Raw genomic sequence first — 25678 nt, 5'->3', positions numbered from 1 at the left:
TTCAATCATGGCTGATCTCTCTCTCCTAACCCCATTCTCCTGTCTTCACCCCATAACCTCTGACACCCGTACTAATCAAGAAGCTATCTCTGTTTTAAAAACATCCACTGACTTGACCTCCACAGCCTTCTGTAGCATCATAGAAACACAAAAAAAGGTGCAGGAGTAGGCCATTTGGCACCGAGCATGGCTGATCATCTAAAATCAGTACCCCGTTCCTGCTTTTCCCCCCATATCCCTCGATTCCTTTAACTCAAAGAGCTAAATCTAACACTCTCTTGAAAACATCCCGTGAATTGGCCTCCACTGCCTTCTGTGGTAGAGAATGCCACAGATTCACAACTCTTTAGGGTGAAGAAGTTGTTCCGAAATGGGCTACCCCTTATTCTTAAAGTGTGACCCCTGGTTCTAGACTGCCCCAACATAGGTAAATGTGTTCCTGCATCTAGCCTGCGTCTTATTAGAACTCAATAGAGATAGTCTCCTTGAAGTAGGGGTCAAAATAGGCCATCGGCCATTTGGGAGGATGGCTCTGTGCGAGTGATGACCCTGGGCGATTGGGACAGGGTGTTTGTTGTAGACATCTCAGAAGGGGCAGCAATGCTTTCCTGAGCCCAAGAGAGAATCCTTGCTTCTCTCTCTTAGAGGAGGGCACGGTGATGCAATGTTATAGTCGCTACCTTACAGCGCTAGAGACCTCGGGGTTCGATCCAGACTGCGGGTGCTGTCTGTACGGTTTGTACATTCTTCCGGTGACCGCGTGGGTTTTCTCCGGGTGCTCGGATTTCTTCTCACACACTAAAGATCTACAGGTGTGTTGATTAAATGGTGTCGGTAAAATTGCAAGTTGTCCCGAGTATGTCGGATAGTGTTAGTGTAACGGGTGATCGCTGGTCAGCAAGGACACGATGGGCCGAAGAACCTGTTTCCACGCTGTATCTCTAAAGTATAAAGTAAAGTCTAAAGGTGGCCATTATACCAGTTCTGATTCACTGCTCAAACTGACAGAGTTGGCAGCATCAATTGTCGCTCTTCATCAGGCCCACAGTGTCTACACACAAAAGTAGAATTTGCCCCTGGGTGGAATTGTGCCAGAAGACCATGAAGGAAAGCGAGATAAGTACAGGAGGAATTGGGGAATAGACCAACACACTGATATGACTGGATAGGATAAATTCTCCTTCCAGAAGCTAGGGTACTGCCTGATTCACCTCTACTGATTTGCGGACATTTGTTCTATATCTCTCTCTATATCACCGTCTATATCTCTTGTTTCTCTTTCCCCTGACTCTCAATCTGATGGTCTCGACCCAAAACGTCACATACTCCTTTTCTCCAGAGATGCTGTCTGATCCGTTGAGTTACTCCAGCTGTTTGTGTCTATCCGCAGACATTAGATTTTGCCTATCGAACTGATATACTACAATGCTGAAAATTATATTCAACACCATCTTCCCGTTTGCTCTACCTATTGTACTTGAGTCGACGTGATTGTATTTATGTATAGCATTATCTGATTTTCTTTGCGTGCAAAACTAAGCTTTTCACTGTACCTCGTCACACATGAGGATAATAAACCTAACTTGTGTTTAACTTGTTCGGTCAACTACCCGTCTCACTTAAGTACATTTTTAATCTAATATTTGCCATTATTCTCCAACCCTTCTTGGTTTTACAAGATTGGTTTTACAAGGAACAGATTTAACAGCAGCAAGATAACTATCGAAGGTCATCTGATCCACTTCCTCAGATCCTTAAAGGGAAAAAAAGGGAAAGAACTACATCTTTGAATTCAGCGGGTGCAGCAGCATCTATGGAGCGAAGGAAATAGGCAACGTTTCGGGCCGAAACCCTTGGGTTTCGGCCCGAAACGTTGCCTATTTCCTTCGCTCCATAGATGCTGCTGCACCCGCTGAGTTTCTCCAGCTTTTTTGTGTACCTTCGATCTTCCAGCATCTGCAGTTCCTTCTTAAATACATCTTTAAATTGACTTGCATGACTTTTAAGGTTCACTTGCCATTGCCAAAATAAAGTCCACTCTGTGTATGCCGATTATTATCATAGAGTGTAGTCCTCTTCAGCTCGGAATAGATCGTGGAGATGCACCGAGTCTCTTGCCCAGAGTAGGTGAATCGAGGACCAGGGGACATAGGTTTAAGGTGAAGGGAAAAAGATTTAATAGGAATCTGAGGGGTAATATTTTCACACAAAGGGTGGAGGGTGTACGGAACAAGCTACCACAGGAGGTAGTTGAGGCAAGGACTATCACAACGTTTAAGAAATAGTTAGACAGGTACATGGATAGGACAGGTTTGGAGGGATATGGACCAAACACGGGCAGGTGGGACTAGTGTAGTTGGGACATGTCTGACGGTGTGGGCAAGATGGGCCGAAGGACCCGTTTCCACACTGTGTGATTCTAGAGTGCGGTCCTCACTGCTCATCTACCTCATTGGTGCCCTTTGAACAGACTTCAATGTTATAAACGAACTTCAAGTCTTTAATTGGACTTCAAGGTTATATCTTTGCACTAAATGGCGTGTCCTTTATCTGTGCACTATGGACGGTTTGATTGTATTCACGTATAGTCCCTTCTTTGACTGGATAGCACGCAAACAAAAGCTTCTCACGGTACCTCGGTACATGCGAGGATAATAAATTAAACAAATAGAAATCAGAATCTTTTGGCCCAGCTGGCGGACATAGTTCTAGTTGAGCCACTGCTAACAGCACGCAAATTCAACTTTTATAATCATGCTTCAAGTGTCTTTCAAGTGACTTGAAAGACAATATATGCTGTCAGAAAACAGTTTAAGACTTGTTTTCCCTGTGATTTAGTTTCACGTTTACAGCCAACACGTATAAGCTTTTCACTGTACCTTGTTACACTAACTAATCAAGTACTTACATCAACTTAGATACAAGGAATTGCAGATGCTGGTTTACACAAAAGAACAGTACTGGAGTAACTCAGCGGATCAGGCAGCAGCTCCGGAGAACACGTTTCAGGTTGGGACTCTTCTATAGACTCCTGACATGAAATGTCACCTATCCATGTTCTCCAGAGACGCTGCCTGGGCCGCTGAGTTACTCCAGCACTCCATGTCCTTTTTACGTATACAAGCTCGTTGTGCTATACATGTCCTGCATTTAACAATTAACATCACAATATTACCTCATGGAAACTGAGAACTGACACACATTATCCTCTATCCATATTCCAAAGTTACCAAAGCTAATAAAACGTGTGATTATTGGTGTCAAACAATATAAATAATTAACATGAAATTCAAATAGAATGCAAAAGCAGAGAGATTCTGCTAAATAATTTGGAGAGTCGGGAATGCTTGCATTCTGGGAGGTGGAAGCAATTCCCTGGAGACTTAATTAATTCCTCAATTCCTCACACACAAGAGAAACAGTGAAGTCAGATTGAAGACTAGCATTGATAGCTCACTAACCACCTCATCACTTCCTTTGATTTCAAAGTAGATCCTTTAAAGGCCCAGAATATGATTATCTGGGGGGTTCACAGTTGTTCCCTCTGTAGTGGTTCAATATTCTTGACTAAATAGTCTGCTGTGGATTGTTAGTTCACATATTAAACAAACTGCCGATTTGCAGAAAAGCTGTTAGGCCCTAATAAGTGTATCGCTCCACAGTTGCTTGACCTTTGTTACTTCCATTTTAACATTTGCCATTTACAAACATTCTCTGAAATATTTTAGCTAATCAAAATCACAAGACTGGCTGGTGGAATTATCTAACCATCCAGAAAAACAGAATCAAATAGTCATAGCTCTCTTCCAATGAGCCGGAACAGATTAAGTGGACGTACATCACTGAAATCATTCCAAGCCAACAAATATACAGCTGTACTTCAAGTAGGTGGCGCAGCGGTAGAGTTGCTGCCTTATGCCCCTGCCCCACTTAGGAAACCTGAACGGAAACCTCTGGAGACTTTGCGCCCCTCCCAAGGTTTCCGTGCGGTTCCCGGAGGTTTTTGTCAGTCTCCCTACCTGCTTCCACTAACTGCAACCTCCGGCAACCACCTGCAACCTCCGGGAACCGCACGGAAACCTTGGGTGGGGCGCAAAGTCTCCAGAGGTTTCCGTTCAGGTTTCCGAAGTGGGACAGGGGCATTACAGCGCCAGACACCCGGGTTCAATCCCGACTGCGAGTGCTGACTGTACAGAGTTTGTACGTTCTTTCCACGACCTGCGTGGGTTTGCTCCAAGATCTTTTGTTTCCTCCCACACTCCAAAGATGTACAGGCTTTGTAGGTTAATTGGCTTGGTATAAATGTAAATTGTCCCTGGTGTGTTTTTAATACTGTTAACGAGCGGGGATTGCTGGTTGGTGCGGACTGGGTGGGCCGAAGGACCTGCTGCCGCACTGTATCTCTAAAACTAAAAACTAATACAACGTAAAACAGAAACTGTCATCGCCCACGTGGACACAAATAATAAATTTGTAATAAATAAACAAACACACTGCACCACAAAAACTGGTAAAGAACAAGCCAATGGTTGTGATTCCTAATTCATACTACTACTTCTCCGCATCCAAGTGGAAATTGAATAATTAGGAAGAACCAGCTGGAGACAGCGAGAATCATACTGGTACTTCTGCCACTGTCCAAGATGGATGGACACTTTCAAAATGAACCTACCCAGAAGTTATAACCCCCAACACTAAGGGAGTTGCAATAATTCAGTTGGGGCCTGCATGAATTAAGGTTATATTAAAGGGTGGAATGGGTAGATCAACTCGGGGCGACACAGTGGCACAGCAGTAGAGTAGCTGCCTTACAGCGCCAGTGTCCCGGGTTCGCTCCTGACTACGGGTGCTGTCTGCACGGAGTTTGTACGTTCCCCCTGTGATTTGATGTAAGAGAAGTTGAATGCTGAACTTCTTTTACATCAAACTCCATGACGGAGCTCGACAATACTAACATTAAACATAGCCACACTGAGGAACATTAGACCAATATAGGCAATCTTCTCACACGTGATGACTAACTCCACAGATAGCAGCGATAATATTGCAAGCTCGGAACTAGTGTCTACGCTGCACAAAGACCCTCTTCAAACCACCGCACTCAGGCCCCCCCCCCCCCCCACCTCACCACTCCCACAAAATGGAGGCCCACCATCGCCAACTCGTATGGACTTACAGTTTTGGGTTGAAGAAGGTCTCATTGTTAAAGAGTGCACCAGCCACAGCAAAGTTACTGCTGCCTGTATCGACCAGTATGTTCATCTACAAGCAAAGGAAACACAGCAATCATTAATTGGAAGCCAGAAAGGCAGAGGCAAAGACACTAGTGGAACTTAACGTCTTGGTGCAGCCTTCGACCTTCAGAACGTAGGGATGAGGAGGAGTAGTAGACCTCCCTCGCTCCTTCTGAAGCGAGTCCTTCCAATTCCGAGGCTGAAGAAGAGTTCTGACCAGAAGAATATCACCCATTCACGCTCCTCAGCGATGCAGCGTGACCTGCTGGGTTACTCCAGCACTTTGTGTCTTTTGTGTAACCCAGCATCTGCAGTTCCTTGTTTCTATAGACCTCCCTCACTGATGCCTTCGGAGTGGTCATTTCCCCAACTCTTCCCCGTCTTCAGAATTCCCAGTCCATCCCGTGGCCACTGTGCACAAAATCATGAGAGGAATAGATCGGATAAAAGCAGTTTCTTCCCCAGTAGGGGAATCAAGAACCAGCAGACATAGGTTTACTGGGAGGGGGGAAAAGATTTAATAGGAACCCGAGGGGGAACTTTTTGTGTTAAACAAAGGGTGGTGGGTGTATGGAATGAGCTTGCCGGAGGAGGTAGTTGAAGCAGGTCCCATTGCAACATTTAAGAATCATTTAGACAGGTACATGGATAGGACAAGTTTAGAAGGATATGGGCCAAACGCAGACAGGCGACTCGTGTAGATGGGACGAGTGTGGATGGGACATGTTGGCCGGTGTGGGCAGGTTGGGCCAAAGGGCCTGTTTCCATGTTCTACGACTCTGTAACCTGAATCTTGAAAAATGGCACCAAAACATAGCGAGTCTTGTGTACTGTCTCAGTTTAATACCTCCTACACACTTGTACTTACCAATGAATGTGCAGTATATAGTAATATTGTTATTGACTTGTATGAAAATTTGATTTTCACTGTACCTCAGTACATGTGACAATAACGTTCCATTGATTGAACCATTGAAAATGCCTGTTCACTTTGAATCTGGAGTGACTTTCTCAGAATCCCAGGTTAAATTGTTCATAAAGAGTGATTCTACTTGCAGGAGGCAGGGCAAGGGGATAGATTGTGAGAAGTGCATTGTGAACACCCCAGTCACATGGAGAACTCCCACTGGAATCATGAGGAACCTTGTGAGGCAGGCGTACTGAAAGTGTGCTTTTATTCAGGAATGCGCTCAATTTGAACTGGGAGCCCGAAGGCTTGGTTTTGTGTCATCTGTAAAATCGGGCAGAGACTTTGCGTAATAAGAAGGAAAGGGGTTTTCACACGGCAGCATTGCGGATTGCAACGTTTTAAACAGGCAGAATTCAGAGACGTGTTTGAAGGGGTTGGTTGAATTAGACATAGATCGTCTACTGCACGATAATTGACTTCCTGTTGTGTCATTCCCTGCGAGTCTACGAGTCGACGCTGTTGCAGACTTGTTTCGTGTGTCAACTTCTCCATAATTAAGCGCAAGAATCATTCGGCTTTAGTTAAACTATGCATTACAGTCAACTTGAACTCCCATTGTGTGACTAAAGTAGTGAAACATACAAGACACTTCACAGAGGAGCAATCAGACAACCACATAGGAAAATGCCAGTATATTAAATCCTACCAGATCACAGTACTGTTGGAAATTAAATCAAGTTAACCTTACTGTGAACATAATTGGGAGACAGGGAACATATATATACAAAAAAAACACACACATTTTAAAAAGAACACTGGGCAAATGGTTTGGGAATATGATAAAGCTAGTAGCAAGTAACTGCAGATGCTGGTTTACACCGAAGATAGACACAAAATGCTGGAGTGACTCCGCAGGACAGGCTGTGTCTCTGGATGCCATTCCTTCTCTCCAGAGATGCTGCCTGTCCCGCTGAGTTACTCCAGTATTTTGTGTCTATCTACAGCTGGTAGAACTTGTTGCCTCACAATCTCGCAACCCTGTCCTCCGGTGCTGTCTATGTGGAGTTTGCATTCTCCCTGAAAAATGCTGCGCCCTTTATTCTTTATTCCGTGAAATGTTCTATAGGGCTTTACTTGTCATAAATGCAACTGCACAGTGACATTCTTTTTGCATATATTAGACATGTGGGCAGCTTGATGGTATTCATGGATAGTCTTTTCTTTGGCTGGTCAGGCTGCATTTGGAGTACTGTGAGCACATTTGGGCCCCATATCTGAGGAAGGATGTGCTGGCTCTGTCGAGGAACCAGAGTAGGTTGACAAGAATGATTCCAGGAATGAGTGGCTTAGCATATGATGAGCGCTTGACAGCACTGGGCCTCTACTCGCTGGAGTTTAGGAGGTTGAGGGGGGGGGGACCTCATTGAAACTTACAGAATAATGAAAGGCATAGATCGAGTGGATGTGAAAAGGTGTTTCCACTGGTGGGAGAGTCTAGGACCAGAGGTCAGAACCGCAGAATTATAGGGCGTAATTTTGGAAAGGAGGTGAGGAGGAACTTCTTTAGTCAGAGGGTAGTTAATCTGTGGAACTCATTACCACAGAGGGCTGTGGAGGCCAAGTTAGTGGATATTTTTTAAGGCAGAGATAGACTAATTCTGGATTAGAACGGGTGTCGAGGGTTATGGAGAGAAGGCAGGAAAATGGGATCAGGAGGCAATAGTTCAGCCATGATTGAATGGCGGAGAAGACACGATGGGCCGAATGGCCCGTCGACTCCTATAACTTGTGAACGTGTGATAGCTTGTAAACAAAAGCCTTTTGCAATATGTGAGGATAATACATTAAACTAAAATGCATGGTTTATCGCCATTTACTCCCATCTCTCAAAGATGTGCAAGTTGATAGGTAAATGGCTCTGTAAATTATCCCCAGGGTGTGGTTGATTGAGATAAACTTGCGGAAGTTGATAGGAACGTGGGGAGAATTAAATCAAAATGGGTTCAGTGGAGAAGTATTGTAACTGGGAGCTTTAGTGTGGACACAGACTCAGTGAACCAAACGGCACGTTTCCATGCTGTACGATTCTACGAGTTCCGAGGTGCTTTTGAGGCACTATTGCATAAAAATAGAATTTGTTACTAGAAGCAGTTCAGAATGTTAATTATTTCTATGCTGCATGAAATATCATTAAAACTGACCTCTTAAAACCAGCTTGTAGGTTAGAATAGGTTTTAAATTGGCAATCTCAATTTTGATTCAAAACCTTTGGCAATTCGTCTTGTTGAGTCTCGTTGTCCGCAACTCATTTTCACCTAGCCCACAGCTAACAATGGCCCGTTCCCTTTACCATCGGTACATTTTTGCATTTATTTCATTCATTTGTTCTATATTTCTATATCACCGTCTATATCTCTCATTCCCCTTTCCCCTGTATCTCAACCTTGAAGGGTCTCGACCTGAAACGTCACCTATTCCTTCTCTCCAGAGATGCTATCTGACCCGCTGAGTTACTCCAGCTTTTTGTGTCTATCTAGCACCACTCAACTTTTTTTATCAGTTGGTCACATTCCCCTGAGTCATGTGACCAGTTTCCCCTGAGGCACGTGTGATATTGGAAGTTACATTTATCTAGGTCGCCTCCATAAACAAACAGAGCATAAGAAGGGAGAAGGAAAGATAAGAATCTGGGGACAAACAAGCTGGCAGGGTGGGGCAAGTATAGAACAGTCGAAATCTACATGGGAAGGCCAGGAATAAGGATCATGTGTAGGCAGAAGAGAATAGTTTAACTTGACGTGTTCAGCACCAACACCATGAGCTGTGCTTAATTTAGAGATACAGCACAGAAACAGGCCTTTCGGCCCACCGAGCCCACGCTGACCACCACTACACTAGTTCCATCCTACACACTAGGGACAATTTACAATGTTACTGTAGCCAATTAACCTACAAACCTGCATGTGTTTTGGAGTGTGGGAGGAAACCGAAGCACCCAGATAAAACCCAGGCGGTCACACGGAGAACGTACAAACTCCATACAGACAGCATCCATAGTCAGGATTGGACCTGGGACTCTGACGCTGCAAGGCAGCAACTCTAACGCTGTGCCACTGTGCCGCCCTGCATTAGAATTAGCAAAATATGAATGTTGATGGAAAATTGAATAATTATTCCCCTTTCTAATTACGACTAAAAGTGGTCTATTGTGCTACTCAGTTCACATCAGAATCAACCATGTTATTGTAGATCATCTCTGGACCAAAGCAGGTGAGGAAGGCTGATTTCAAGTAGAGTGGGAAAGAAGGTGTATGGTATGCTTTCCTTCACAAATCTGGGAATCGAGTACGGGTCAGGAAGTCACGTTGCAGCTGAGTATAACTTTGCTTTGGCTGCATTTGGAGTATTGTGTGCATCTGTGGTTGCCCCACGACAGCACGGGTGTGGAGACTTTGTAGAACGTGCAGGTGAAGTTTATCAGAACAGCTGCCTCCATCAGAGGGTATAAACCAAAAGGAATGGCTGCACAAAATTGGATTGTTTTCTCTGGAGCATCAGAAACAGAGAGGTGAGCTGTTAGAGATGTATACAATGAGGAGGGGAATAGATAGGGTAGACAGTCAGAATCTTTCTTCCAGGGTGGAAATGTCACATACTACAACTTTAAGTTGAGTGGAGGACGGTTTAAAGGAGATGTATGGGGCAAGCTTTTTTGTTTACAAAGGGTGGTAGGTGCCTAGTACGCACTGCCAGGGGAAGTGTTTGAAGCAGATACGACAATAGCGTTTAAGAGGCTTTTAGATAGGCACATGAACATTTTGTTTAGTTTATTGTCACGTGTACCAAGGTACAGCGAAAAGCTTTTTATTACGTGCTAATCAGTCACTTGCTAATGATTACAATCGAGTCATCTACGGTGTACTGATACATGTTAAAGGGAATAATATCTTGTGTAAGATAAAGTCCAGAAAAGTCCAAACTAAGATAGTGCGAGGGTCTCCAAATGAGGTAGTCACCCAGAATCTCTCACTAGTTGGTGATAAGATGGTTTAGTTTCTTGATAACAGCTGGGAAGAAATGGTCCCTGACTGGAGGTGTGCGTTTTCACACTTCTGCACATTTTTGCCTGATGGGAGAGGGGAGAAGTGGAGGTGACCGTGATGTGACTGGTCCTCGATTATGCTGCTGGCCTTGCCGAGGCAGCGTGAAGTGTAGATGGGAGTAAATGGAAGGGAGCGTAGGAAGGAACTGCAGATGCTGGTTTGAACCGAAGATAGACACAAAAGACTGGAGTATCTCCGTGTGTCAGACAGCATCTCTGGAGAAAAGGAATAGGTGACGTTTTGGGTCGAGACCCTTCTTCAGACTTTCTAGAAAATGTAACCAGGGGATGGTCACTTTAACAACTTCATTAAACTTTTTTTGGCAAGTCATGGGACACAATGTTTTTGAGGCTGACAGCCTCGAGCTGTGAAAATAAACCAGAACAAGATGATTTGAAAACCACAGACACTCTCATAAACTCATTCCAAGCTGCTGGCTGGTTTGGGCGTTGGTCACAATATATTTTTCAAACAATTCCCATTCCTATACTGACCTTTCCGTCCTGGGCTCCTCCACTGTCAGAGTGAGGCCACATGCAAATTGGAAGAACAGCACCTCATATTTCACTTGGGCAGCTTACAACCCAGCAGTATGAATATTGATTTCTCTAATTTCAAGTAACCCCTGCATTCCTTCACTCTCCATCCCTCCTCCACCCTAGTTGGCCTGCTAATTTCACTGCTCGTTTCAGTTTGTTATCACCTCTTACACAGCCCACAATGGACCATTGTGGGCTCCAACTTTCCTTGGTCAGACGGTGCCGGCTCCGATTTGTTCTGTACCTATTCACACCTCTAGTTTGCCGCCCCCCTGAATCTCAGTCGGAAGGAGGGTCTCGAGTCGAAAAGTCACCTGTTCCTTTGCTCCAGAGATGCTGCCTGACCCACTGAGTTACTCCAGCATTTTGTGCCTTATCTTTTTTCAAGCTGTTTGAATTGATATTATGCTCAGCTTCAGTGGGCTAGATTTCTAAGGGGAAAGGATCACTCACCAGGGCACACAAAATGCCAGGACAAAGCATATGTTTTGGGGAAAGTCTTCAATTTAGGCAGCTCCACTCACAGCCTCATATCATCCCAAAGCATCATAGAGTTAAAGAAGTGCTTACAACAAGTTGGAACGCAAGAACGAGGGCAGCCAATTTACCATCATTTCTTCCCAGCTCTCATTAGGTAACTGAACCATCCTACCAACAACTAGAGAGCAGTCTTGAGCTACTACCTACCTCTTTGGATGCCCTCGGACTATGTTTGATCGGACTTCATTGACTTTATCTTGCACTAAAATTTATTCACATCATTCCCTTTATTGTGTATCTGTACACGGTGGGTAGCTCGATTGTAATCATGAATTGTCTTTCCGCTGACTGGTTAGCACGCAGCTGGAGCTTTTCACTGTACCTCGGTACACGTGACAATAAATTAAACTCAACTCCAGAAACTAAAACACAAAGTTCTGGAAGAACTCAGCGAGCCTTGCAGCACCTGTGGAGGGGATGGACGGGTGACATTTCGGGTGGAGAACACTTCTTCAGATACCTCCAGCAACCAAGATGATGAGGAACAGGCTGTGCGACAGTGTTCTGCGTTAGTGAAGGCACAAAATGTTGGAGTAACTCAGCGGGATGGCAGTATCTCTGGAGAGAAGGAAAGGGTGACGTTTCGGTTCGAGACCCTTCATCAGACGGAGAAGGAGTCTAGAGATATGGGTGGTGGGGGGGGGGGGGGGGGCGGGGTAAGGTGTGAGAACAACAGATCAAAGCAGACGATAAGGAAAATGTAGAATGGTTCATTGTTAGCTGAGTGGATGGTGGCGAGGAATCAGTAAAATTCACCAGAACAGTAAAACTAGTTGGAGAACTAGGGTGGGGGAGGGAAATCAAAATTCATACCATTGGGTTGTGAATTGAGCTGGCCAAGTGAAATATGAGGTGTTGTTCCTCCAATAGTTTAACAATGGTGGCTACTGTAGGCAACTACAATGTTCAGATTTTTGTGTGATAGGGCGCCTAGTGTAGGAATCAAACGTACAACTGTTTGCCTCAGATGCAGACCCACCGGGGCGAGGCAGAGCTGATAATCTGCCCTTATTTATCTGAAGAAGGGTCCCGGCCCGAACCGTCACCCACCCAACAAAAGCTTTTCACCGTACCTCGATACACGTGACAACAAACGAACTTCTCCAGAGATGCTGTCTGTCCCGCTGAATCATTCCAGTACTTTGTATCTATCGCCCTTTCTCTATCCCACCCGAGACATAGACGACGTGTAGGAAGGAAATACAGATGTTGGTTTTTAATCCGAAGGTAGACACAAAAAGCTGAAGAAACTCAGCGTGTCAGGGAACATCTCTGGAGCGAAGGAATAGTTGCTGCTTCGGGACGAGACCCTTCTTCAGACCCAAATGGGGTTCCCCACAGGCTCTGAAAAAGTTGCACACTCCCCTTCCCTCCCCCAACTCCTATTAAACTTGAACAAAGAAAGTACTCCTCACCTTCTGGGCAGGCGTTCCCATTAGGATTCCCAAATAGTAGCCCCTGCCAACGTCTCCTTTCAGGTTATTGACCATGTTTATGAAGCTGACCGAACCAGCGGGCTGAGAGGCGAGGGCGATGCCATTGAGCAAGGGACTCCACCTTTCCAAGAGCAACTCGCCGGAGATGTTGGAGATGGGGGAGATCTTCAAGTCCAGCCGCAAGTAGCCGGCCCGGCAGCAGCCCAGCGCCGAGAGGAAGAAGGGCAGTAACCCCGCGAGTAGCTTCATATCCCGTGTGTAGCGGTCGGCGCCGCAAGAGGTGCAACTCTGCGATTTCACCAATGTTATTTCATTCTGCAAACCCGCCTGGAAATTGACACATTGCGGCGGCGGCGGTGAAACTTAATCGGAATGCTAACTCCGCTAACTTCTCCCCGCTAACAAAACTTTTCTCAACAACCGCCCCCTCCTCCTCAAGCACTTCCCCAAACTTTACTTTCAGCGGATGTGACGAGCGAATGGGACGAGGGACTCAAAAGGGCTGGACAAAACGCGCAGCGGAAAGCATTAGCTTGGAAGTTTACTTCACTCGTTTAAGATCACAAGTGGCCTCGCCATTCGCTATGAAGGTCCTGCCCTGGTTTGATTTTCCAAAATGCAGCACCTCGAATTTATCTGCATTACACTCCATTAACCATTCCTTAGCCTACTTGCCCAACTGATTAAGATCCTGCTGTAATTTTTGTTAACCATCTTCGCTATCAACAATGCCATCCACTTTAGAGTTATCTGCAAACTTACATAAGGTCATAAGGAATTTGAATAGAATTAGGCCATTCGTCCCATCAAGTCTACTCGGCCATTCAATCATGGCTGATCAATCGCTCCCTCCTGACCCCATTCTCTTGCCTTCTCCTCATACCCTCTGGCACTCTGAACTGCCCATGAATCCCACCACGGAAGTTGTTAAGGGGGTTTAAACCTCTCATCATTGCGGCATTCCCTTGGCACTGACCTTCAAACCCGGGCTGGACATTTTGTGGTCACCAGATTCAAGAATAATTTCTTCCCAACAACCATCAAACTCTTTGTAACACTACACAACTCCAACCTCAATTATGAACTTTTATGGGTTGTCTTTAGTTGCACTTAAAATACTTAGAGATTTTATTTCCACAAGTATTATTGCTATTTGTTTATTGAATTTCTATTTATTATACATTACACAAAATCTGTACTCTGTAAAATGTGCACAAAATCATGAGAGGAATAGCTCAGGTAGACGCACAGTCTCTTGCCCAGAGCAGGGGAATCGAGAACCAGAGGATGTGGGTTTAAGGTGCGGGACGGAATGATTTAATAGGAAACTGAGGGGTAACTTTTTCACACAAAGGGTGGTGGGTCTATGGAACGAGCTGCTTGAGGTAGTTGAGGCAGGGACTATCGCAATGTTGAAGAAACATTTAGGCAGGTACATGGATAGAACAAGTTTAGAGGGATAAAGACCAAACGTAGGCAGGTGGGGCTAGAGTAGATGGGACATGTTGGCCAGTATGACCACGCTGCACTATACGGCCTGTTTCTGCGCTGTATGACACTTTGACCCGAATCTTGAAAAATGGCACCAAAACATAGCGAGATTTGATAAACTATCTCAGAGTAATATTGTTACTGAATTATATGCAAATATGGGCCAAATGCAGGCAGGTGGAACTAATTTAGATGGGACATCATAATCATAATCATACTTTATTAACCAAGTTTGTTTTCCAACATACGTGGAATTTGATTTGCCAGACAGTCATACCAATAAAAAGCAACAGAACACACAAAATACATTTTAACATGAACATCCACCACAGTGACTCCTCCACATTCCTCACTGTGATGGAAGGCGAAAAAATAGTTCAATCTCTTTCCTTCTTTGTCCTCCAGTGGTCAGGGGCCTCTAACCTTCCGTTGACGGGACGATCTTACTCCCGAAGTCGCTGGCGGGCCTCCTCGTCGGGGCAATCAAGCTCCTGCTTGGGAATCTCAGCTCCCCCGCGCCGGGCGATCTGACCGCGGGTCGGGGCTAGTCGAACATCGTGCGGCTTTTCGAGCTTTCCGACGTCGGTCTCAACCCGAGACTGTGAGCTCCTTGATGTTAAAGTCCGCAGGCCGCGGATGGAGCGTCGATCCCAGGTAAGGAATCGGCTCCGATGATAAGTCCACACTCAAAGTCAGTCCCGAGAAAGGTCTCCAGCTCCACGGTGTTAGGCCGCAGAGCGACCGGAGATACGATCCTGGAAACAATTTCAACTCCGGCAAGGTAAGAGATTGAAAAAAAGTTTCCCCTGATGCCCCCGCCTACCCCCCACATAAAACAAACCAGAGAACATTAACACATACATTTAAAACACACTAAAAATAACAAAGAAAAGACGCAAAGGACAGACAGACTGTATGTGAGGAGAGCCACCTCATGGCAAAGGTAGATATTGATGCTGAAAAAGTGTCGGATGATACTGAAGGCGGCATCGCAGACAGATAGGGTGGTGAAGAAGGCTTTTATGTCACTTCATCAGACAAGTAATTGAATATAGAATTTGAAACATTACATTACAGTTGTACAAGACGTTGCTGAGAATGCACTTGGAGTATTTGGTTCAGTTTTGGTCACCCTGCTATAGGAAAAATGCCATTAAACTGAAAAGAGTGCAGAGAAGATTTCTGAAAATGTCACCAGGACTCAAGGACCTGGGCTATAGGGAGGGGTAGGGCAGGCTAGGACTTGGAGCGCAGGAGATTGAGGGGGAATCTTACGGAGGTGTATAAAATCATGAGAAGAATAGATAGGGTAAATGCAGGTATTTATTTAATCAAGTTTGGGGAATTAAGAACAGGAGGGTGGGTTTAAAGTAGGAAATTCACACAAATGGTGGTGGGTGTATGGAACATGTTGCCAGAGGAGGTAGTTGTGGCAGGGACTATTGCAACGTCTAAGATACAATTAGACTGGGACATAGATAGGACAGGTTTAGAGGGCATATGGGCCAAATGCAAGAGGGACTAGTGTAGATGGGACATGTTGGTCAGCATGGGCAAGTATTTGAAAATATATGTATATGAAAACAGGGCTGAAGAGCCTGTTTCCATGCTTTATTATGACTCGGTGTGACTGCTTAGGTGAAAGATAGGAACCTGATGGGCAACTTTTTCACACACAGATTGGTGGGTATTTGGAATGACCTGCCAGAGGAAGTAGTTGAGGCAGGTATGATAACAACATTTAAAATACATTCCTACAGGTACATGGATAGGACAGTTTTAGAGGGATCTGGGCCAAATGTGAGCAAATGGGACTCACTTAGATGGGGCATCTTGTCAACATGGACAAAGGGCCTGTTGAGAACAAAGGAGGACGTAGCGGTGGGGACCACCGAGAACTAAGGGGAACCACAAATGGAATGTGTTAAAAATGGTTTGTGTTAACATGGGATACTTGTAACTTTGTGGACGTCCTTTATGTGGCAACTCTTTGCATACCTTGGATACGTAAAACAAAGAATTTCACTGTGACCTGTGACATGTGACAATAAAGTATCATTCATTCATTCTTTCTATGCTGTATGACTCTATGCTTCAGGTTTAGTCTGATTCCAGTATTACTAATTCCTGTTGATAGCTTCACAATGACAAATTATAAATTATAACTGGGCCCATAGTGGGGGTGGAGAGAGATTTCAGCTGTTTGCCCTATAGTTGTTGAAAATGTACTTCAAACAGTCTACGGAAATATTCCTTGTTGGAGAGAAGGCCAAGTGCCAGAAAAGAAACCAACTCAAAATGGGTTTGCATAAACCAGAATCATTTTTCAGTTAGTAACAGGTATAACCACACACTGGCATGGGCAATAAAATGGTCTAAAGAATGGTTCTTAGATGAGACCATCCATATAGGAAACAGGCCATTTGTCCCAACTTGCCCACTTTGATCACGTCCCACCTACACTAGTCCCACTTGTCGGTGTATGACCCATATCCCTCTAAACCTGTCCTACCCATGTGCCTGTTTAAATGTTTCTTAAATGTTGAGATAGTACCTGCCTCAACTACCTCCTCCGGCAGCTCATTCCGTACACCCACCACCTATTGTGTGAAAAAGTTACCCCTCAGGATTCCTATTAAATCTTTCCCCCCTCACTTTAAACCTATGTCCTCTGGTTCTCGTTTCCCATACTCTGGCCAAGAGACTCTGTGCGTCTACCCAACCAATTCCTCCCATGTTCTTGCCAAATCGCAAACAATATAGTTGGGACCATCATTCTGGCCAGGAAAAGGATAAATGCTACCTCTTGCCTTCCAATACCGATCCCACCAGCTATAAATGGACTTCCTTAAAGAACTAACTTAAGGTGAGCTCATCTATAATGGTTCTTGCTTGAAGCTGGTGGAAAGAGTCAGAATTTAATCGGTAGAGCACTGTAAATGTAGAGCAGTGGGAAACCATGCTGCAATTAAAGACCCTGAAACACAATGACGAGCAACGGTAGGGATGAAGGGTGGAGTGAAGGTGAATTTGAGGACGCAGGAACTAACCTTACAATATCTTTGTGAGGCTACACCATTTCTTGCGCACCCTAAACTTCTAAGAAGCTTTTAAAATGAAAAATAGTCCTACCAAATTGGACATTCTGGGCCGTTATTCTACCGGCTGCCAGGTTTGGGACTGTGCTGGCTTCACGCTCACTGTTCCTAATAAATTGAAGGGTTACCATGTTCCCCAGCATGTCCTCGTGGGTTTTAGCCAGCTGTGAGGTAGCAGCTCATGTTACATTGTTTGGCAATGTTCATATATAAGAATTTTGAGAAAGAGAAAAGTGGCATTTTAAATATTCCTCCCCGCTAAAGTTTTGGGTCCAAGTCGCAACAAAAATCAAAGTTTAGTTCAGTTTGGTGTTAGTTTGGAGATACAGCGCGGATACAGCACTGAGTCCGCATCGACCAGCGATCCCCGTACACTAGCATTATCCTACACACTAGGGACAATTTACAATTCTTCTCAAAGCCAATTAACCTACAAACCGGTATGTCTTTTCCTCATTTCCTTCTTTTCCATTGTTTTTCGATCATTCCTTTCCTTTGATGGGATACTGCTTTAGAGAGGCACTGTGGCGCTGACTCACAGCACCAGAGACCCAGGTTTGATCTTATCCATGGTTGCTGTACATGTGACGTTTGCATGTTCTCCCTGTGACCTCGTGGGTGTCCTCTGGGTGCTCCGGGTTACTCCCCACATCCCAAAGATGTGCGGGTTTGTAGGTTAATTGGCCTCTGTAAAATTGTCCCTAATGTGTAGGGAGTGGATGAGAAAGTAGGATAACATAGAACTAGAGTGAACGGGTGATCAGTGTGGACTCGGTGGGATGAAGTGTCTATTTCAAAGCTGCACCTGTGGTCTGAACTGAACTGAATTAAAATAAACTAAACTAAGTTAAACCAAACTAAAGGTTGTCACAAAATGCTGGAGTAACTCAGTGGGTGAGGCAGCATCTCTGGAGAGAAGGAATGGGCGACGTTTCGGGTCGAGACCTTTCTTCAGACTGATGTCAGGGGAGGGGAGCGGGACAAAGATAGAATGTAGGTGGAGACAGTAAGACTAGTGGGAGAACTGGGAAGGGGGAGGGGACGGAGAGAGAAAGCAAGGGCTATCTGAAGTTAGAGAAGTCAATGTTCATACCGCTGGGGTGTAAACTACCCTATTGAAATATGAGCTACTGTTCCTCCAATTTGCACTGGGCCTCATTGACAATGGAGGAGGCCCAGGACAGAAAGGTCAGATTGAGAATGGGAGTAGGAGTTGAAGTGCTGAGCCACCGGGAGGTCAGGTAGGTTAAGATGGACTGAGCAGAGGTGTTGAGCGAAATGATCGCCGAGCCTGCGCTTGGTCTCGCCGATGTAGAGAAGTTGACACCTGGAACAGCGGATACAGTAGATGAGGTTGGAGGAGGTGCGTGAACCTCTGCCTCACCTGGAAAGACTGTTTAGGGTCCTTGGATGGAGTCGAGGGGGGAGGTAAAGTGACAGGTGTTGCATCTCCTGCGGTTGCAGGGGAAAGTAACTGGGGAGGGGGTGGTTTGAGTGGGAAGGGACGAGTTGACCAGGGCGTTTCAGAGGGAACGGTCTCTGCAGAAAGCAGAAAGGGGTGGAGATGGGAAGATGTGGCCAGTAGTGGGATCATATTGGTGGCTAAAATGTTGGAGGGTTATATGTTGTATACAACGGCTGATGGGGCGGAAAGTGTGGACAAGGGGGACTCTCTCCTTGTTACGAATGGGGGGAGGGGGAGTAAGAGCGGAGCTGCGGGATATCGAGGAGACTAAACTAAGCTGACCACAGTTGGTCAGAGATACTGCCTGTCCCGCTGAGTTACTCCAGCATTTTGTGTCTATCTTCAGTGCAAGCAGCATCTGCAGTTCCTTCCTACACATTTTGTTTTCTCCATTGCGAAATCTCCTCAAGGTATGCCTACGTTGAAGAGGTTCTCGTCCTTTCTCCGACGAGCATTCTGGAACAACTTCCCTCGTTGCTCCCCCTCTGTGATTCCTGACTGAAGAAGAGTCTTAACCCGAAAAGGTCGCCCTTTCCTGAGATGCTGCCTGTCCCTCTGAGCTTTGTGTCTATCCTCGGTTTAAACTAAATGAAACGAAACAAAGCACAATGAAACTAAGCTAAACTAAACTAAACTAAACTAAACCAAACTAAGCTAAGATACACTAAAGTAAAATAAAATAAGCTAAACAACACTAAATTAAACCACATTGTAACTCTGGGATTTTCAAGGCAACCTGAGATGTTGCCGCTGCCCTGTCATTTTCCTACACAATTATGCAGGGTCAATGTACCTCTGGCACCAACTAAACAAATGTTGATTACTTGCTGGGCCATTAATCCATGGCTTCTTTCATTGTGTCAATGTTCTCTGTTCAATTTAAATGTGCACACCCACCAATATGTCCGCACACCAGCTCTGTGCGTAATCCGGAATTTCAACTGTTTCATTAGGTTTTGGAAGGAATAGTTGACCTCCATTTACTGCATTAAATCAGAGCATCAGGGATATATTAAGTACATCATTCTTTTCTGAGACACTGAGCATCTGTTCTCGTTTGCGCTTGGTATTGGATTATCTGTAATTACATTCAGGGGTAGATGAGAAATCCTGGATTAAAGCAATATTCCTTAATCCCTGACCACATGTTTCCAATTTCAGTGCTCTAAAACCTTATCACATTGAGGATGGCACTGAAGAGTCTTCGGTCAGCAGAGAAAATGTAACCGCTGCTGTTGACTTGTAAGGATGATAATAATATATAAATCTGCCATAAATATACATTGAGCAAATTAGGGTATTAGAAACAGGACAGGCTGTAAATAATCTTTAAACCTCCGATAGGGCTTGTTGAGAGACAATACAATGTAGCATGTTTAACCTTTGTAAGAGGCTCTTTAATATAGTTTTAAATTACCCATTTGTATTAATCTGTACTAAAAGCTTCTCTGGCAGGCCTTAAATTACTTGCAAGAGTAAAACAAAGGTTGTGGATTCACAATGATGCAAGGTAACTGAGGGGCTTGTATGAAGTTTTTCATTCATTTGCAGGCTGCAAAACTTTTTCACCCAGAGAGTTGTGAATCTGTGGACTTCTCTGCCTCAGAAGGCAGTGGAGGCCAATTCTCTGGATGCTTTCAAGAGAGAGTTAGATAAAGCTCTTAAAGATAGCGGAGTCAAGGGATATGGGGAGAAGGCAGTAACGGGGTACTGATTGTGGGTGATCAGCCATGATCACATTGAATGGTGGTGCTGGCTCGAAGGGCCAAATGGCCTACTCCTGCACCTATTGTCTATTGTCTACTGTCTATTGTCTATTGCAATCATTGGAAGCAGGTCCTTGGGACGTTAGTGGTGAGCAAGCTTCTCGAACCACAGCAGCTAATGCGGTAAAGGTACTGCCAAGGTGCAACAAGGTAATGAGTGATTATGTCTTTTAGTTTAGTTTAGTTTCAGAGATACAGAGCAGAAACAGGCCCTTCGGCCCACCAAGTCTGCACCGACCAGCGACCCCCACACACTAACAGTACCCTACACACACTAGGGACAATTTACAGTTATGCCAAGCCAATTAACCTTTCAACATGTGCATCTTTGGAGTGTGGGAGGAAACCAAAGATCGCGGAGAAAACCCACGCAGGTCACGGGGAGAACGTACAAACTCCGTACAGACAGTACCCGTAGTTGGGATCGAACCCGGGTCTCTGGCGCTGTAAGTGCTGTAAGGCAGCAACTCTACCGCTGCGCCACCGTCTTGTTTCGTACAACTGAGCGGCTTGCTTAGAGCACAGGTTACAGGTTAGGTGTGTCATGGTGGTGCAGTGGTAGAGTTGCTGCTCTACAACGCCAGAGATCCAGGTTCGATCCTGACTACGGGTGCTGTCTGTATGGTGTTTGTACGTTCTCCCAGTGACCGTGTGGGTTTTCTCCGGGTGCTCCGGTTTCCTCCCACACTCCAAAGGCGTACAGGTTTGTCTTCGGTAAAATTGTAAATTGTCCCAAGTGTGTAGGATAGTTCTAGTGTGTGGGGTGATCGCTGGTCAGGGCGGGCTCGGTGGGCTGAAGGACACTTTTCCGCGCTGTATCTCTGCAGTCCTAAAATGGCCGTGGGAGTCTAAAAGACCAGATGAGGTCAGAATGGCAATTACCAACTCTAATGGGCATTAATGAACCAGATGGGTTTCTATTGTAATCATGTAATCCAAGGTCACCATTATTAACACTAGCTTTTTGCACCTTTACGGCAGATTATTCAATTAACTGAATTTATAATTCTGCAGTTGCTATGGTGAGATTTGAACTTGCGTCTCCATGTCATCAGTTAAACGTTCAGCTTCGTGTTTCCAGTAGATTCCTTGGATGGTGAAATAAAGATTGTTTTAATACGCCTCATTTGCAACTATGCTATAAAGTTGTACCTGCAGCGTAGCACTGTTTCTTTCAAAGATGTCAACTCTCTTTATGTTGCTCCCATTCTTCCTTATGATTGCTAAGAGGATGAGAGACATTATCCTCATGTGACTCCATCTACACTTCACGCTGCCTCAGCAAGGCCGCCAGCATAATCAAGGACCAGTCTCACCCCGGTCACTCCCTCTTCAATCAGGCAAGAGGTACTGAAGTGCGAAAATGCACACCTCCAGATTCAGGGACAGTTTCTTCCCAGCTGTTGTCAGCCAACTGAACCATCCTCTCACTAACTAACGAGCGGTCCTGACCTACCATCTACCTCATTGGAAAGGTTCAAACTATTTTTAATTGGACTTTACTGGACTTTACCCTGCACTAAACGTTATTCCCTTTATCCTGTATCTGTAAACTGTGGGCGGCTTGATTGTAATTATGTACAGTCTTTCTGCTGACTGGATAGCACACAACAAAAAAGCTTTTCACTGTACCTTGGGACATGTGACAATAATAAATTAAACTAAACTAATCTAAACTAAACTAAATCAAAATACACATCATTCTCTTTCTAAGGAACACCTCTGGTATTGTCCCTCTGTTTTCTCTATTTCACCAAGTGAAACACATCCACCCCTTTGCAAGGCTATAATCCAGCCATGCCTGGAACACAGTGTCTTGGCGATGATGGAAGTGATCCTAGACCAACCTCGGCAATGGGGGTCACTCACTCCAACAGGCTGGACATCTGTAGCACGCCACCGTTCAAGCCATCATGGTAAAACAGACCCTCTCTTGTACTTTTCACATTGTCAATGCAAGCACCTCATTTTACTCTTGCTGAATTCAAAATGCTACCCATTCGAGTCATACAGCATGGAAACAGGCCCTACGGCCCAGCTTGTGCATATTGACCTAGATACACCAACTACGCTAATCCCACCTGCCTATATTTGGCCCATGTCTCTCTAAACCTTTCCTATCCATGTACCTGTCCAGGTGTCTGAAGAATGTTCTCGACCCGAAACGTCACCCTTACCTTCTCTCTAGAAATGCTGCCTGAGTTACTCCAGCCTTTTGTGTCCATCTTTGGTTTAAACCAGCATCTGCAGCTCCTTCTTACCCAGGTGTCTTTCAAATGCTGTTATAGTACCTGCTTCAACTACCTGCTCTGGCAGCTCGTTCCATATCCCCACCACCCTCTGCGTGAGAAACTCAAGTACCAATTAAACATTTCCCCTCTCAACTTAAACCTATGTCCTCTGATTCTTGATTACCCTACTCTGGGTAAGAGACTCTTGTCATTCACACATCTATTCCCCTCATGAGTTTTATCCTCACAGAAAGATAATCTAAAGGATTTCTTGACCTTCTTACCCCAAACCCGATCTACCTGGCTACACTCCCTACAATCATGGGTCTAATTTACCCTCAGCTTCTCAAATTTAGTTGTAATTACTTGAATGCTGCATTGAGGGCTGCAATCAATACTCAAATGTGTTCTAATATAATTAAACACATTGTAATGTCTGATTTCCACATTGAACTCTGCTTCTGAAACTTAGTTTCATTGACTTTCTTGGTATTGAACGTTACAACCTGAACTCAGAGAATATTTTGCCCACTTGTCGCATGTAACGGAGGACAAAGGTCCAGCAGGTAGAATTTTATTTCTACTTTTCCTCCCCAAAACTGTGTACAATTTTTCAGTTCTCATCCACAACATGTATCGCAGAACAGATCTGCATTCATCACTAGCTTCTCGTCTATTGTATGATCTGGACAGCGACGGAGACAAAGGTAGTGAAAGGATTGGATAGAGTGGATGTGGAGAGGATGTTTCCACTCGTGCGAGAGTCTAGGACTAGAGGCCAGAGCCTCAGAATAAAATGTTCCTTTAGGAAGGAGGTGAGGAGGAATTTATTTTGTCAGAGGGTGGTGAATCTGCTGCATTCATTGCCACAGAAGTCTGTGGAGGCCAAGTCAATGGATATTTTTAAGGCAGAGACAGATACATTCTTGATTAATACGATTTTCAGGGGTGATGGGGAGAAGGCAGGAGAATGGGGATGTGTGGGAGAGATAGATCAGCCATGATTGAATGTGGAGTAGACTTGATGGGCCAAATGGCCTAATTCTGCTCCTATCACTTATGAAATTAGTGAGTCCAAGATGCAAATGTCTGACATATAATATTGAAATGTAGGGCCCATATACAGTACGCCTGTATATGGGCCCTGCATTGGGCAGGCACGGTGGCGCAGCGGTAGAGTTGCTGCCTTACAGCGCTTGCAGCGCCGGAGACCCGACTATGGCTGCTATCTGTACGGAGTTTGTACGTTATCCACGTGACCTTCATGGGTTTTCTCCGAGATCTTCGGTTTGCACCCACACTCTAAAGACGTACAGGTATGTGGGTAAATTGGCTTGGTATAAATGTAAATTGTCCCTCATGTGTGTAGGATAGTGTTAATGTGCAGGGATCGATGGTAGGCTCGGACCCGGTGGGCCGAATGGCCTGTTTCCGCGCTGCATCTCTAAACTAAACTACACTGAAAATCTAAACCTGTAATGCTGTGCTGAAGATTGTACTTTTGTGAGGCTGTTAAATTGAATTTAAAAAAAGCAACTTGCATTTATAGAGCGCCTTTAACATAGTACTAGATGCTTGAGAAGATGAGAAACTTTATAACTGTCTGATGTTAGCCAACCCATCCATTGGTCTTTTAATGATAGGTGCCTCCACACAGTGTACATGGGCTGTTAAATGATTATATGTCGGACTGATTGATAGTTTGTTCTGTAAATCGAATCTGTGAGTATTAACAGCCCAGGCTGAAGAAATGCAAGGAACGTATTGATTTGTACTCTGCACCCCATGGCTCATTTATGACAGGGACAGGACCAAAGATGTATAATGCCAGGTTGTAGCCTGAGATTCACAACTGCAGTTGCATTACCAGAATATTGCAGTGCAAGATGAGACCCCTGTGTGCTCTATGGCAACGGCTTACAGTAACTGGAGATTGACTCCTTCACTTGACATGACCATTGAGTGATCGAGTCAAACGCCACAGAAAACGGTCCTACGGCCCACCCAAAATGTCCACCTGGCCTGGGCGGCATAGTGGCGCAGCGGTAGAGTTGCTACCTTATAGCTCTTGCAGCGCCGGAGACCCGGGTTCGATCCCGACCACGGGTGCCGTCTGTATGGAGTTTGCCCCGTGACTGCGTGGGTTTTCTCCGATATTTTCTGTTTCCTCCCACGCTACAAAGACGTACAGGTTTGTAGGTTAATTGGGTCGTTTAAGTGCAAATTGTCCCTAGTGTGTGCAGGATAGCGTTAATGTGTGGGGATCGCTGGTCGGTGTGGACTCAATGGGCCGAAGGGCCTGTTTCTGCGCTGTATCTCTAAACATAAAAGATCCATTTTAGATGAGCATATCACATACAGTACAAGTGTATAGCTGTAGTACACTGAGTCAGTATCGGAGGAAATGAATAGTTTGTAATGTGTTTAACCCTCAAGCTTACAGACATGGGAAGTATGATGGTAAAAATGGCCAACGTATGGTACCCAAGGATGTTAGTGAGGCAGTAAATAGATTTATCACGGTGTTTAGGTTCCACAGCACAGCTAGTTTAGTTAAATTAAACATTGGGGGGTACGCTAAGTTGAGGGCAATATGGTTGTGTAGGAGAACTGCAGATGCTGGTTTACACCGAAGATAGACACAGATACTTGAGTAACTCAGCGGGAAAGGCAGCATCTCCGGAGAGAAGTAATGACGTTTCGGCACAAGACCCTTTTCCAGACTGAGTGTTAGGGGAGAGGGAGTTACAGAAATAAGGAAGTGTTAAAGATCAAAAGAGATACAGATCAAGTGAAATGTAGAACCATTGTTATCTAGTTCCAAAGCAAATGGAGACACAATGGAATCAGAGGGACAGTCAGACT

At 44.9% G+C, this 25678-nt stretch overlaps 1 protein-coding gene across 1 annotated transcript in view; it reads right to left on the bottom strand.

Moving 5' to 3' along the window:
- Positions 1-13236, bottom strand: part of bace2 (beta-secretase 2) — a 61635-nt gene extending 48399 nt beyond the window's left edge. Inside the window, exons 1-2 of the mRNA XM_033032511.1 lie at positions 12742-13236; positions 5177-5262 (exon numbers count right to left, since the gene is read on the bottom strand). Coding sequence (XP_032888402.1) covers positions 5177-5262; positions 12742-13011 — 356 coding nt within the window. The 5' untranslated portion in view covers positions 13012-13236. The remainder of the gene's footprint in view (positions 1-5176; positions 5263-12741) is intronic.
- Between the last annotated feature and the right edge of the window lie 12442 nt (positions 13237-25678).

This window comes from Amblyraja radiata, chromosome 14 (genome assembly GCF_010909765.2).
Source record: "Amblyraja radiata isolate CabotCenter1 chromosome 14, sAmbRad1.1.pri, whole genome shotgun sequence".
In the NCBI taxonomy this organism is placed as follows: domain Eukaryota; kingdom Metazoa; phylum Chordata; class Chondrichthyes; order Rajiformes; family Rajidae; genus Amblyraja; species Amblyraja radiata.
This window is presented reverse-complemented; position numbering and strand designations above follow the sequence as displayed.